Consider the following 16,444-nt stretch of genomic DNA (forward strand, 5'->3'; position numbering starts at 1 on the left):
ATCTTTGCCACAGCACATGAAGGCAGCATGAGTTCCAGAGGTCAAATAACCTTTGACCTTTCAGCACAGAGCCGTGATAATACATTTTTATGCCATTTTTAGCTGATTGGTATGAAGCCTACATGATGCATTTTAGCTACTCAGTTATACAAGTTTTTTTTCTACTTATCGTCATGTAAAAACAAATAAAAAATGACATTATGCTTTACATTTTTGTAGACGACTGCTTCAGTCATCCCATGGATCCCAGGGATGCACCTATCAAACCCCGGATCTTGCTCATGGGACTGAGGAGGAGCGGGAAGTCGTCCATCCAAAAAGTCGTCTTCCACAAAATGTCGCCCAATGACACTCTGTTTCTTGAGAGCACCAACAGAATCTACCGTGAGGACGTGAACAGCAGCTCCTTTGTAAATTTCCAGATCTGGGACTTACCGGGACAAATCGACTTCTTTGACCCCGTCTTTGATAATGAGCTGATCTTCAGAGGGACAGGAGCGCTCATCTTTGTCATTGACTCACAGGTTGGTAATCGTGGAATCATATTTTCATTGCTAGCTTTAATTTGGCTGAAGTTTTTAATCGTTTTGTGTAGCTAATATCACATCAGGACTTGCCTCACAGGGCTGCACCAAACATTAAAGCAATGAAACAAAACTATAATCAAGAAAATGTAAAGTTCAGGCAAATTAGGTATCCAGGCAAACATAATGTCCAAATAAGCGTCGGCAACGAGCCACGTGAGTGCCCCCTGTCCTTACGTTCTCCGACATGGTCAGGAAAAACTCAAAAACCCAGTGGAAGGAAAAAAAACTTTACGGAGAACCACAGAAGGAGAGATCTACTCCCATGGTTGGACAGGCTATCGATGGACCCTGGGCCGATGGAGTCCCACACCAGATGGGCCACGTTCTTGTCCAATCCCTGTGGTGGGGTTCCTCCATGGACAAGGCTGAAGCCTGCGACACTAACTTTGGGGTTTCAGTTGATGGAAGACGTACAGGATGATGTCGTTTTTTTGCTTAATAATTTCCAACAGCTCTTTCACTTTGACATGCATCTGCACTCTGCTTAAATTGATTTTGTAACTGAGTAATTAAAGCTTCAAAGTATTGCTACTGGTGTTGCCACAGTTAACTTAAATGTAATTTATTTTAAAAAGTAACTGTTACTTTACTGACTACGTGATTTTTTAAAAGTACGTTTGATTACAAGTGACTTTATTAGTTTCATTCAGCAGCTGCTGACAACACCTCCACCGCCTCAACATACAAATGATGGCTGATTTTACCAATACTCATCAAGTGCATGTTAACATTAACCTCAACCATTGCTGACCGACTCAAAATAGTGACTTGTCTCTATCTCTCTCCTCCATTGTTTACGTTTGTGTTGTGCGTTGTCAAGCTGAGAATTTGACTTGTTGCATATATTACATTACTCCCCAAGACGCAGGATGAAAGAAATGTATCTTTACTAATGAAAATGACACAATAGTAACTGGCTGACTTGCATATGTAGCTTGTGTGGAATAAGAAATGTGTTAGATTACTTGTTGTTGTTGTTTTTTTAATTAAAAATGTATGTTTATTTTGCAGACAAGACAGAAGGAAATAAAATGCATGACACACACAAGTCACAAAACAACCGAAGAGAGAGAGAGAGAGAAAAAAAAGTACTCTGATTAGAGTAATGTGTAACTTGTTACGGGCATCACTGATTGCTGCTAAATGTTACGTGGAAAATCTCACTTTTTACTACCGTAGTCTTTATTTCAATACATTGTTGACACCAGCTCCTGAAGCCCTGTTCATGGTAAATATATTCTTTTAGACATGGATGTTCTTATTTGATGTTGCAGGATGACTATGTGGAAGCCCTCGGCAGACTGCACGTTACTGTCACCAGAGCCTACAAAGTGAACCCCAAAATCCACTTTGAAGTGTTCATTCACAAGGTGGACGGACTGTCGGACGACCACAAGATCGAGAAGCAGCGAGACATCCACAAACGGGCCAATGACGACCTGGCAGATGCGGGCTTCGAGAAAATACATCTCAGGTGACACGGGCTGCAACTGCCTTTAAACACTTTGAGGCTTTTTGATATAAATTTAGACCTCAGACCCACCATTACTTTAAGCCATAGCGTACGATACCAAAGCGAAGGACTGTCAAAAGCTACAAAGTGCTGCTTCATTTCAACCCTGTCAACTTTGAGTGAGACCTAAAATACCTATTTTATTTTTTCTTGTAGTTTCTACTTGACCAGTATTTATGACCACTCGATCTTTGAGGCGTTCAGTAAAGTGGTGCAGAAGCTCATCCCTCAGCTGCCCACGCTGGAGAACCTGCTCAACATCTTTATATCCGTGAGTTGAACCAATTTTTTTTTTATGCATGTATATATTTGTCACTACTTTCCTAGTCAGACACTAGGGGGTGGTGTTGCACAACAAATGCAAACTTAACAATGCAGTAAGTCTCCTGTAGACAAACTAATTATTATTCCATGTATTGGTGCACAAGTCCCTGCGCTGTACAGCAGAGATTTGACAAACATTCTCAGCAAATATCTTCCTCATCAAGGTAAGATTAGCTCTGCTCATCGAACATGATTTGTATGCAGCTGCATACAAATCTGAAATATCTGTCAAACACAATCTAAATTTCCGATTGATCTGTGCTAGGACTTTGTGTGTGTGTTTGCTAGTCTTATTTTCACAATAAAAATGGCAACACCTTATATTTTATCGATGAACTACTGTCTCAGTGATTGTACATTTTTATATTCTGCTAAAATTGCTGTGAGAATACTGTATATTTATTCATTGTAATGTCTCACTGGCAATTTTCTTTTTTTAATCGGAACCCCAGGAAGATTAGCAACCACCATGGTGGAAGCTAATAGGGATTCCAAAATAATAAAACAAATAAACCTTTGCAGAGTTTTAAATAAGTCATTCATAATTTTGTGCCCTTTGGATAAAGTGTGCACCTGCCTCACCATTAAACTGGTCATAAGAGCTTCAATAGCAGCAGTGTTCATTTTAACACATTTCAACACTGACTGCAACTATCTGTCAGTAGTTTGACCGTAAGGCTAAATTCAATAACTGCAAGGTAAAGGTGCTTTATTTGTTATTAGCAATAATCTTTGTGGCAGCAATTTGAGCACTGAAATAAAACTATTTTAGACATTGGGACTTTGAATTAAGACATCAAGTGGGGGTGAGAAAAAATGAAAAGGGTATTTGTTTGCCCTCTCTCTATTCTTGGTCTTCTTATTGTGGAACTTCTAAGGATGCAAGACTTTGCACACTACATTTGTTGGCAGAGCTCTGGTGACTCTGGAGCCTGATTGTACTAAATCCCTAATAGTTTAACCTAGTAACATTTTATATATATTTTTTATCATGTGTGTACCCCATACTGTTCTGTTGTTCGGTCTGTCCTTTTGTCAGACATGCACTGTGTACCACTACCTAAAACATAATTTCCCCCTGGAGACAAAGTCTAAATGTTGAATCTCAGTTGGACAATCGTAATTAAAATGTTGGCGTTTGAGAGAAAGTTCAGGTGGCATACTCTCGTGGTCAAAGGTGCAACAATATCAGGTAACTAGGACATGTTGAGGACAGTAGTACAGGTTTGTGGACATGCCATACAGTATTGGTGCCAATTAAAGGTGCATTGTGGAACGTTTAGAGCGTATTTGACCTTTTTAGTGACCCAGCGGCAGCATGGGGGTTAGCATGGCGCCTTTTACTCACATCAAGAGGCTTCAGGAGTACACTTTTTTTTTTTTTTTTTTTTTTTTGGTAGGTTTTCTCTGCTGATGGAACATAAGGCGACTGGAAGCCTGCGTTAGCACCAATTAGGAATTGATTGGGGACAGGTCCTGGCATTTTGGTTGTGTTTTGCAAATTGAATTTAGCAAATATCGGTAAACTCAATATTTGATTGGCTTATGCTCATCCCATATGTATTTTACACACACAACAGCAAATACAAACCTACAAACTCTACCTCATTATTAAATATATGACAAATCCAGAGGGCATTGCTTCTTAATCTGTCAATCGGCTAATTTACATTGCCCAGACAGGTAGCGACTTCACTCTTACTAATTGAATACCAAGCCTGGAGACAGCAGATGACAGCCTCTCCCTCGGGGGAAATCCACTGCCGATAAACAGTCATAAACACTTTTTGATTAAAACAAAGACTCCCCGAGGTGGAGTATAATGCCATTAATCCAACCGCCTCGCTCCTCTGTCCTGTCTGCGCTGCATCGAGGGAGCAGCCTGTGGGAGTTTTCACTTTTGTGGTCAAGGTCACTGTCTTCACTGAGCTGACAAGCAGATTTAAATACTTCCTACCCCAGATAATCTGCTAAAATCTGCCTCTTAATTGGCTAATATACTCACAATGTAGTAACATTGGCCAGAAATGTATGTCTATAGCAAAGACGCCCATATATAGTACATTGGGTGCTGTTCTGATCTCCTGTTTGTTGTGATGAGATAAGACCTATGCATCTCATAAAAGAGAAACCAAAAGAAGAGCCTCTCCAAAACTTGAAAGTGTATGCAGACCCTTTTTGAACAATGACTTTGAATGAGGACTTGAGCTTTTGTCAGCTTCATCCAGGAAAAACTTCAAACCTTCTCATCAAAGCTTACTTGAGCTCTTGCTCTGTGTGCCCCTTACAGCACCCAAAGAGGCAACCCTCCCCTCTTCCCCTCTCTCTGTTCTTGGTCTTCTTATTGTTTATTGTGGAACTTCTAAAGATGCAAGACATTACACAGTACTGCAGCTTTTTGTCTTTTAAGCAAATGTTTGTATGCATAGCTTTAGTGACTATGGTGCCTTTATTATACTCGGTACACAGCAGTTTAATAAAATTTTTCTGATTTCAAAATCTGAATAGTCCGTCCATCCATTTTCTTCCGTTTTATCCGAGGCCGGGTCGCGGAGGCTGCAGTCTGAGCAGAGATGCCCAGACTTCCCGATCCAAACACGCCTCCTCCAGCTGTTCTAGGGGACCCCGAGGCGACACCAGGCCCGCTCAGAGACGGTCCCTCCAGCGGCTGTGGCCAGGAGGCATCTGAGACAGATGCCCGAGCCACCTAATAGTAATGAATACGGGTAGTCCATTACTAAAAAAAAAAATCTGAAAATTCAAATTTTACAGAGGTTTTCAGGTTTGAAACTGGCCCTTGTATTTACAGTTGGCCTTCAAAGATGTATATTTTAATGGGACATTAAAACATACATTACATTTAGGGATGCACGATAATATCGGCCGCCGATAATTATCGGCATTTATCGGCATTTTGGCGCCATCCCCGATAAAGCCGATAAAAAAAAATTCGGCCGATAATTAGGCCCGATAATTTTAAGCTCAAATTACATTGAATCTGCGGCTCCAGCTCGCTGCCTTTCTCTCGGCGGCGCTGCCCCGCACGTCCTGCAGCCCGGAGCTTCTGCAGACTCAGGACAGCACATTTACAGCAGCAGATATACGCTCTCCACGGCCGACTTGTGCACGGTTCTAGCAGAAAAATACGACGAGTATTCCAGTGAAACAACGCTGTGCAGGCGCTCTCCGTGAAGGAAGAGTTTTAGACTTTTTACATCGAAGTAACTTCAACATTAGCACCGCAACAAAATGAGAAAAAGACGAGGAAATGCCAACCGCGGACCCGCTCACGTAAGTGAGCATTACTGGAACACAGCGGGGCCTGAACACCCATCTATTATCTTAGCATTTCTGATCATATAAACACGATAGCCCCGTGATTAAAGCGCTATGAACGAGAGAAGTTTTACATTGATGAAATGAGCCACGCAGCTATGGGTTTTTTTTTTACCACACGAGGCACAAATGCATAAATGAGCCCAATGCAGGATTATATTCCAGCATTGTAAATAAGAATTCATTAGTATGTCAACAAAAAAATATATACTAGGAATGAAGTAGTAGTAGTAATATTATTATTATTATTATTTTTTAAATAAGATGTGATACAGATGAACAGAGACAGACCTGCTCATGATGGAACTGTAAAAAACCAGCTTTAGAAAAAGGTGGAGACTCAAACCCAAAGTAAAACTCATTACTTGATTTATATTTATACACTTGTATATTGCTTGGTAGAGTTAATATATTTTGGGCAGAACTGAACTGTTACAATGAGTTCTTGTCACAAAATAAAGTGCAAATATATATACATAATTATCGGTGTCATTATCGGTTATCGGTATCGGGACATGCGGAATTATCGGTTATCGGTTATCGGTTCAAATTGGCATTATCGTGCATCACTAATTACATTTGTTAACTTGTCTTATAATAAACATGGCTCATCGTGCTTTTTTTTTTTTTCTCTCCAATAAATTGTCATTAAAACAAAACATTTTGCAGTTTGTCCCTGCTATCAAAATGTTAATTGAAGTTGTTCATATTTGGTTTAGGGCCATGACCCAGTGAAAATGATCCTGGTTTAGACTCACTTCTGAATCAGTGAAAAATCACCGTTATATAGAACGTAACTGTGTTCTATAGGTGATCAATTTGTTTGTTCAGTGCTTTAAAACTTTTGCACTGTACTTGAAATCAAAATCTTCACACAGCAGAAACATAAAGCATATCATCAACTGGAGTTCTTAAACATTGCCCCGACACATCTCAAAGTTCAAATGTCGTCTCGCACTATTTGTCTCCTGTCTTTTTTCTTTTTTTTTTTGTCTTCCTCAGTGCGTGATAGATACTTGAAAGCTTCTGTTTGGTGGCACAGGCAGACACGGCGAGTGCGCTCCACAACAAAAGCCCAACACGTTTTGTAGCGCGCCCACACAGTTCAGGGTTTACAGAGGTCATTACACGAAGCAAGTCTTTGTATTGTAACATGACACCTCCCCGCTGTTCCTCGGGGAAAACTTTAAAGGCGTTCTTTACTCCCTTGTTGTTGAATGTGATTTTCAATAGCAGTTCTTTAAGAATCGCTGCGTACTTGCATGTTCTTACAAACCACTTTCACTTACAAGGACTGCATTTGATCCAAAAGATGTTGACGTTCATAAAAGCAGCTGTCTCCAGTGAAATGGCAAATGCACACCCTTTTTACAACACCAAGCAACTAAGAGATTGTAAGTGTTTTGAAACATTTATTTTGTTTCCCCACTCAAGGTGCGTGTCATTGTGTACTTTGCAAGGACAGTTTCCAAATCAATGACAGTGATTTTAAGTATTGGTTAAAAATGTGATTCATGCTTTTCAAATGTATGTCTTTATTTAATAGAATGCAATCGGGTAGTGGGTTTTTGCGTCTGGGATTTCAGTATTTTGCTAAAGTTTAACACAAATTGGAATTTCCTTTTTATAGATTTGTACTTGCCCCTCCTGGAAGCACCACCTTAACGTGGTGGAGGGGTTTGAGTGCCCGAATGATCCTGGGGGCTCTGTTGTCGGGGGCTTTGTGCCCCTGGTAGGGTCTCCCATGGCAAACAGGTCCTCAGTGACGGGTCAGACAAAGAGCGGTTCAGAAGCCCCTTATGAGAGACCAACAGGCCTGAGAATCGCGAGGCCGTCCTTCTGTGGACCCACCACCTGCAGGAGGAGCCATAAGGGGCTGGTGCAATGTGATTTGGACTGCTCCAACAGCTGCCCCCACGACCCGGCAACGGAAAAGTGGGGATGGATAGATGGATATTTGTACTCAGATTTCTCGCCTCTACTGCATTATATAACCAAACCCATGTTGACCGGTTCCTACCGTATAAAGAAACCTGTGAGCACAGATAAGTCATGTTGACTCTGGGAAGCCAAGACGAGGTCAGTTTTTTCTCAGAGCTGGGAATTTGTATAAGAATATACAATATCACAGTATTTTTTTATTTTGTTTGTCCTTTTGGTAAAAAAAAATCTCCATGGAAAACATTCATGGAGTGGTGTTTAATATTTATCAGTCTCTTCGTCCGCCGTCAAGTTGCCATTGCTTTCAGTTTGAACTGCTTGCCTTTTCACTGCAGTAGTAGAAGCGGCATTGCTTACATTTTGTACTAAACTAAATTTTCAACAAACATCAGAAATCCTAGGGTTGTTTTTCACACGTACAATAACTTCCAATAAGCTACAAAAATGTCAAGGCTAAAGGATTCTAAAGTAGCCTAAAAAGCCTGAACTCTCAGGACCTTTTTTTAATATTTCATTCACTTGACAATCTCAAAGTTTTAAGTTGAAATAGTTTTTTTTCAATGTGTTTTTTTTTTCTGTCATAAAGTAAGGGCATATTTTCATTCGACTAAAGGTGCCTTCAGACACACACTTGCACTAATTGAATCTTTTTAGCCTTTGAAGTCTGGAATTTACATTTACCTGCAAATACGATATAGGAAAATGAAAATATGACAAAAATGAAACATGATTTCTCGAGGCAAAGGGGTGCCTGCATGACTTTCCAGTCTCGTAAATTGCTTAAATGACTGAATCGTCTACTTTGTACAAGGCCTTATTGGATGTTAATAAATATTATTCCTTAATATCAGGAGTTTCCTTACATTGGGATAGATGGTCAACTGCATTTTATTGCACTGTGCTTGAACAATTGTGTAAAGTTCAATCTGATCTATAATCTAAAACGGAGGTAGGTGCGTTTTGTTAGTTGGAGAGATGATTTTCGGGCCGATCCTTCAACTTCTGGCTTAAGTACTACTTACTACTTTTAGTAAGTAAGTCAAATTTATTTATATAGTGCCTTTCACAGACCAGGGTCACAAAGCGCCTCCCATAAAAAACATACTGTAAATATAATACACATACAAGTCACATTACATTATGTCGGGGGTGTACACAATAGGAAAGGCACAATACACATAGGCCTAAGTATGGTGAGGCGAGAGAGCCTGCCTAAACAGGTGTGTCTTAACACACTGAGTGCCGCGCTGTTTTGGGGATTGAGCTGTTGAGTGCCAACAATCCAGACCATTTTTCATATTTGTAGCACCACAGCGTATTCTATGTTATAGCTATGGACACACTGAAAGGCGAGACTCTTAGCTCTCTGTAGGTGAAAACATTTTTTTTTTTTTTTTTTTTTTCCCAAGTTGAGAAGTAAACACAGATCTTGACTTTGTACAAGATTTGCTCGTCATTTATTTCACTTCTGTTCATCACAGAGCTACCAAAATCGCACATATGGTGTATTGGTGTCTAGTTTTCTAATACAGTTTTTTTCCTTTTTTGGCACTCAATGGTGTTAAGTCGATACTTGAAATTGTCCACAGAATCCAACATGCTCTGCGCATGACGGGGGCAGCTCATTCCAAAGGCGAGGAGCCACAGCCTTGAATGATCTGTCTCCACGGGTTTTAAAACAAGACATAAGGCAATTTGTAAGCTTTCTACAAATTGCCTTGTGGTACGTGACTGAATGGGTGTTCTGTTCCTCGTGGGATTGGTTTGACTTCCATCCAGAGCAGTCACTTCCAATCTTGCCCTAACTGTTTAATGTTGCCTGTGTAAGTATAAGACACGTCGCTCATATGGCTGGATGTGCCCGGAAGAGCATCTAAGGCATAAGAAAATGATTCCCCTCGTAGTTCAATGTGCTGACAATGGGCTGTATGCACGGGACGCAAGCGAAATCTTCTCCTACTATTTGCCCAGTTCGGATGAGCACAAATCAACAAATAGTTTAAGAAAATATAACTGACATGGAGTTACTGATGGACAGTCTGGCTACGTGTTAAAAAAACATTACGTTGGATGTAATACTTGAGTGAAACGTCTTGTGTTTATTGAGGAAAGACCTATCAAAAAAAACACACAAATTAAATGTTAAAGTATATTAAAGATTTTTTTTGAGCAGCTCTTTCAAAGTCTTGGTGCTGTTTTAATTTTTATTTAATGCCAGCCTCAAGACAAACACTGTGATGAACAGATGTTTCCTCCAGTGAATTCTTTGTTCTTTGTTTTCTTTTTAACGTAATGCTTTAGTGACTGTCCAGTAATTCACTGCCTGCCATATAATCTTAAGCCATTTATTTGGGCAAGACACTGCTCTAACTCATGAGGAGCTGCTCTTCCTGTTTCGTTATTTCCCTGAGAGTTTACTTGGAAATTGTGATGTTCGAATGCATATAGCCCAAAAGGGGAGCAGCCAAATTAAAAAGTTTGTCACTATACCCTTCAAACAGTCCACAACGCCCCAAATACTAACTTTTATGGTAGACAGCTGCATATTTTAATATTCATTATGCCTAATTCAACTTACCACTTAATTCTGCTGTTATAGGTCAAAATAATAATTACATTTGGTATTGAAATAATTATGTGCTAATTTGGAGAAGCTTTTACAGATGTTCCCTTTGTTCCTCTTGGCCTGAAGTCGCAGAATGACTCCCCTGAGAGCGGCTGGTATTTCAGATTTTTAGGCCCACGCATCTCCTGTGGAATACATTAGAATGGCATTACCACTGCCATACACTCTCTCGCTCTGTGCCTTTTTGAAAGTATACTTGGAGTTTAGGAATAAGCATGAATTAATAATGATGGCAAGTTTTTTTTTTTTTTAAATGTATTTACTCGGCGCCCTTGTGTTTCCTCCTCTAAATGATGTTTAACTCACTTAAGCTCCAGTGGGGTTGCACCAGGAAGTAAAAGGTTGTGTTCCTGAATTAGCATCCAGCAGAAAACATACTTTTGACACCACTCTGCATACTGAGAAAGAGTTGTTGGCATTTTGAATAACAATTTTGACTGGAGACATCTGGCAACAGTTTCCAGGTCTGTTTTCTGTATGATGGTGATTTTGTATAAAAAATAAAAATAAAAAAAAGAAGAGAAGCAGAGAAACTGGATTGTGCATCTCAATATCACTTTAAGCTTGGGGTAGTTATTTACCGACGTAGACTTACTGATCACAACTTTCATCAAGTTTGTACTTCAGTGGTTGCCAATCTTTATTTATTTTTTATTTGATTTGATTTTTTTTGTCTTGCATACCCCTTGAGTCTTTGAGTAGAAATGAAAGTGCTGGCAGTTATTTAGAAAATGATCACATTTTCATCATAGTAGTGTGTTGGGTTCAAGTTGGGGCTAAAACACACTTTACAGGAAAATATCACTAAAATGTACTTTTCTCATATTGAAATGCAATTCAGTTTTCTCCTCTTTTTGAACTGAAATAATTCCAAAGACCCCCTGCCAAAAGAGTAGGGGAAAGCTGTTGCACGTGAGGAGTTGGGAACTGAATTGGTTCCAATTTTATTAAATTTAAAAAAGCTCGATGCTTCTGTTTAAAGCAATACTAAGTAACTTGTATCACCCCCAGAGGGACTACGAACAGGATTTATCAAAAAGGGAAACCAGTGTTAATGGTATGATTGGAGGGTCTTTCATCTCCCTCTGGTGTCTCTGGCCTGAAAACCACAATTGCAACTTGACTGCTACCAATACACACTAATGGAATCACTAACTGTGGGCTAGCGCAATTTAAACAGTATTTACAGCCAAGTTTGAGTGAAAAAATATTTCCATTGTTTAATTGGATGTACAATTTCCCTCTCTCCTTTTGTCTTTTCTGCAGTTGCGCTTATGACCTCCAGAGGCAAGAGTTAGGACAAAAATAAGCAATTCCTATGCTGTTTTAAGTCAAAGCAGTACTAACAAACCTAATCTTAACCCTAATCTTAACCTAACCCTAATCCTAACGAGCCTAAACTAACCCTAACAATTGTAACACATGGCGAATCCTTCTCATCGTCTGGGATCTGCCTCGGCTTGTGCCAAAGGCTTGCATATACCCCCTGTGGTCTCCGTACCCCTGGTTTTGAAACACTGCTTTAGTTCATAGCATACTGTTGCAGAGTTAGTGACATGGCAATCATGCTTTTTTTTTTTTTCATATCTTTTTTGGGTCAATTCCAGGATGATTTGTTTTGGGGAAGTGTTCTGGTATCAATTGGTCTATGCAGATGTGCAACAAATCTATTTGTCTGATGTTGGGACTGAAAGGTGAATTGGTACATTTCCGCAGTAGCAATATTCATCGCCTCCTGTTTTTGCTTTTTTCAGCTTCTGTATCATTTCATTCCTCCACCAAAAAGTAATATCACTTTGCGAATTGCATATGTACGGCCTGCTCCACAAGATTGTGTACGTCGAGGTTTAATGCCTCTATTCAACCTTAATGTGAGCCAAGAGTGCTTTGCCTCATATACATTTTTCATTGCACTTGTGTATTAAATTTTAAGCATGTCTTGAACTTTCAAGCCATGATTTAGAAAGAAAAGACTGAACCATGACAGGAAACTGTATTTGTAAAAACTGCCCTGTTTTGCACTTTGGTGATGAGGCCTCTTGTACATGGTCCTAATCTTTATGAAGTGTGCGCTGAATTGCTTGCGTGGCTGTTAAAGGTTATGGGACTTGTTGTGCTGCTGCTGCTGCTGCTGCTTGTGTTGAGGGACGCACACACTCATCACGACAGTGTGACAGCTTTGTGTCTTTGAGCAGCAGCTGCGAAAGCTCCGATAAAGAAAAAAACAACTTTTACCTGCATACTGCTTTTTATTTGCTCTCGCTTTATGTGCATTTTGTTCACCTTTTACAAAAGTCTCCAAAGAGGAATTAAGATGCTGATTACAAAAGCCCATTTTAAATTCCTGCTTTGTTCTCCCAGTTTGAAGACGGTTAATAAAATTAAAGCAGCATTCATCATTTATGTAATTGCACTGCTCTGTTTGGTTTTGTGTTCAAGGCAATTAGAGGCAACTTTGTCAAGTTTGATTATCCATTTTCTTCATAATAAAAGCGGTAAAAGGCATAATCATCATGACAAGGAACATGTCACCTGTCTCATTTTAATGAGATAACATTGGGTTTTAAAATCTAGGCACATTATAATCTTGTCGCCCATTTTACCATCATGTATTGGTGCTAAAAGTTAATACTACGGCTGCGTGATTTTGGAAACCTGTCCAATTGCAATTTTAATGTTTTAAAAAAAACCTGGATTTGGTTCACTGCACATTTGAAACCTATCAAAGAACCATTGTGAGATTTAGGCATCAAAGAACTTCTACTGCAAAGATGGCAGGTTTTAGACTGTAAATATTGTAAATATAATTTTTTTGTGCAGCCAAAATAAATTTAACAGATCAATTTTGTTAAAGATTTGACTACCTCTTCTGAAAGAAAAAAAGAAGGAAAAAATGCAATGTTGCATGTAGGACTTCAGGTTCTTTCAGTGCAATACTTGCTTTCGTAAAGATGTTGCTGTTCAGAGCAGGGGGCGGAGGAACAGCAGTGATCTAGGCATCAAAGGGCAGTATATTCCTAGATCATAAACCTAAAGCATGAGAAAGTCTTACCATACAATGTCCCATTTTTCAAGGTAATGTTTGCAGGATGTGCTCTTAAACACTGTAGAGAGTTTAGTGTGGGCTCCTCTCTGCTTGCATGCCTTTTTAAAGATGTGTTTTGTGTTGTTGCAGAATTCAGGCATTGAAAAGGCCTTCCTGTTCGACGTGGTGAGCAAGATCTACATAGCCACAGACAGCAGCCCGGTGGACATGGCGACCTATGAGCTTTGCTGCGACATGATTGACGTGGTCATTGACATCTCCTGCATCTACGGGTGAGGCTCGGGACACCACATGAAAGCTCTGCGTTATCTTCCTGTTTCCTACCGGGGGAACGAGACGTGCGCCGCCCAAATGCCAGGAAACACACAAAAAACAGACGCCAGATCCGCTTTCACACAGCTTTATTTGACTTGGTAAATGTCAAAGGAATTAGTCTGTGCCGCTCGATGAGCCAAAAGAAAGACATCCCTGAGATGTTAATAATCAGGCGTAGGTTTTTTGATCATGTTATAGAAATACCATAATGTTCCATCACACAAATCGATATGTGACTACCACAATGGAATTTGAATGATTTGAGCTGCATTTTGAAAAGGTAAAGTTACATATTAATTATACTATGAAGGTTATTTCCCTCTAAATTGGTTAATATTTGAATACTTTGTAATGAGAAAAATATGATTTAGGCCAGTAGTTCAAGAAGGTACCATGTTTGATTCCTGTACAGGATGGAGCCTTTCTATCTGGCGTTGGCATCTTATACCTGTGCTTCCATTGGCCCATATTTGACTAATCAATTTTATATAATGGGGAAAAAACTGCAAATACCTGTCTCTGTCTCTGTAACTGTAACATAGGGACATAGTTTCAATGAATTTAATTCCTGTTTGGAGCAAGTGTAGACAGGGTTTTTTTTGGCCCAGTGGACCAGAACCACTTGTTTAAGTATTTAATTCTTGTCTTTTATGGAACAGAAGAGCAATTTTAAACGTCTTTTTCATGTATATTTAAATTTCAATACAAATCTGTTTAAATATTCTTTTTATAAATGGTGGGTCAAGATTCAAAAGGATCATGGGGAGGATGAATAAAATTCTAATTTGGAGGACAGTCCCACTGAGAGGAGGCCTACTGTAGCGCGGTTTATTAAGATATTCATTTTGGTGCTACTTTGTTCATGAGAATTAAGATGTCTTTACTGAAGATGATACTGTTTTCCATTTCCTTTGCTATTAACCACAGATGCCCATTCTCCTCTCCATTGGGTGCATTTTACTTTAGAGAGCACAGCTGGAGCCAATGTGAGTCAGCTTTGTCTACCGCTGAAATGTGCTGATGTATTGAGCTCCTCACTCCTCTGCTAATGTCCTGCTATGGAACACCCCGGTTAACGCCGGGACATCCCAATTAAAAACATCCTACAGAGAGTAACTGCTGAAAATGATCTTATGAGCTGCCGTCCTAAGCCCAGGTCTCCCCCGTGGACCTCGTTCTTTAACTACTTTATGGTTCACTAAATGTATGCTGCAACACAATTTACATCGAGTTTAATGTAAGCAAAGGACGCTATCGTTATATCATTGTTAACAAGGCAAGACAGAAGCTTCACAGGGTAAAAATAATGCCACTTTGCTGCAGCAGTAACAAGCAATAGTGGCTCCGACGGACGTAAATAAAACTGGCAAGCTGTAAAAATGATGCCCATTGTCCCCTCTAGCTGCAAAACGAAATGTGTCCAACTAACTCCCATGTCCTGTCTGCAGCATAGGGGGAGGCCATAGAAATGTTGTTTATCCACAACAGCCAAAGCAAAAAACAGCCCAGGTCAATACCCTGTCGTTTTGGAGGAATAAGTCAAATAAATTGGGTGTCTGTATGTTTGAATGGTCCTGAACAGCGTTATCCTTGACATTTTAGAAGCATTTCGACGGCTCTATTCAGTTTGGTTCTAACTGTGGAGAAACGTGTGAATGAGGGCGTACAATGAATATGTTCAAAAATGATTGCAAAGTAGCCAATTCGTATATTCTAGTTACATACGTCTCATGTTTCTTCAATAACATGCTCTGTCCAGGCCAAATAAATGATACGGCACCGTCATAAGAGAGGACACTTTCCCCGGTTTGCAGTGAATGACCTAAAACCACATGACGCCAGACGTATTTTTTTTTTTTTTTAAAGCAAACCGCTCTTCTCTGATCCCTTTGTCTGGACCCTTCTGTCCCTTCTATACCCTCCACGCTCTCTTCAATTATCACTCCAGCTGGGACCGTAATGAGCTCCTAATCTGGGACTGGGCGCTGCTGCATGGGAAAGTCTTGAGATTACACAACGAAAAGTGAAAATGGCAGAGAGTTCAACGGCCATTATCGCCAGGAAATCTACCCCAGAGCTCCTCGCTTTATCTCTGCCTTTTATTATCAAAGAACTACTTTCCCCTTTTGTGGATCTGAGGCCGGGCTGCTTTGTGTGGAATAAGCAAATTTTCTCTGAGTGTCTTGGAGTTCCAAATATGCCTTCATATTTGAGGGTAATGCTTTAAATTTACTTTATTGCTGCCTTTGTTGATATGTTTTCATGCAACCCTTCATTCTGAATTTGTTCCTAGAGGTCACATGATAGTTTTGCTGCTCAATAAATGTTTAAGTGGCCTTTTGAGCTGCAATGGTGAGCTCTGTCTGACAACACTGATTATTGACCTGCTACTTTATACTGTAGTGTTAATGGTTGTCTTGGTAGTTTAAGAATTATGCTATAATATAAAATAACGCTGGTTGATCTTGACCTTTTTAGCTTTAGATTAGAAGCATGTATTAAGCCAGCTTTTAAAACTTTTAAACCAAAATTCTCTTGCTCTCAAAGACAACAGTTTTCTATTCCAGACCTTGTCATTATAACATTTTGCTGAGAAAATGTTTTACACCTCTGCAAAACCTGGCTAATAAATTATCCCATCTCCCCGCAGCGCAGACACAGGGAGGTTATGTTTATTCTAGGATCCAAACGCTTCTTGAGTTTTGACTCCAGAAGTCGCCAAGGTTAGCCTAACAAACCCAAAGTCGGCCCGATAG

The 16,444-nt window shown here is 39.8% G+C and overlaps 1 protein-coding gene across 1 annotated transcript in view; it reads left to right on the forward strand.

The window, feature by feature from the left end:
• rragd (ras-related GTP binding D) overlaps positions 1-16,444 on the forward strand; it is a 53,753-nt gene that overhangs the window by 1,018 nt on the left and 36,291 nt on the right. Inside the window, exons 2-5 of the mRNA XM_079573534.1 lie at positions 220-524; positions 1,862-2,061; positions 2,257-2,371; positions 13,503-13,645. Of these exons, the coding sequence (XP_079429660.1) occupies positions 220-524; positions 1,862-2,061; positions 2,257-2,371; positions 13,503-13,645 (763 nt within the window). The remainder of the gene's footprint in view (positions 1-219; positions 525-1,861; positions 2,062-2,256; positions 2,372-13,502; positions 13,646-16,444) is intronic.

Source organism: Gobius niger (genome assembly GCF_951799975.1).
Source record: "Gobius niger genome assembly, chromosome: 16".
In the NCBI taxonomy this organism is placed as follows: domain Eukaryota; kingdom Metazoa; phylum Chordata; class Actinopteri; order Gobiiformes; family Gobiidae; genus Gobius; species Gobius niger.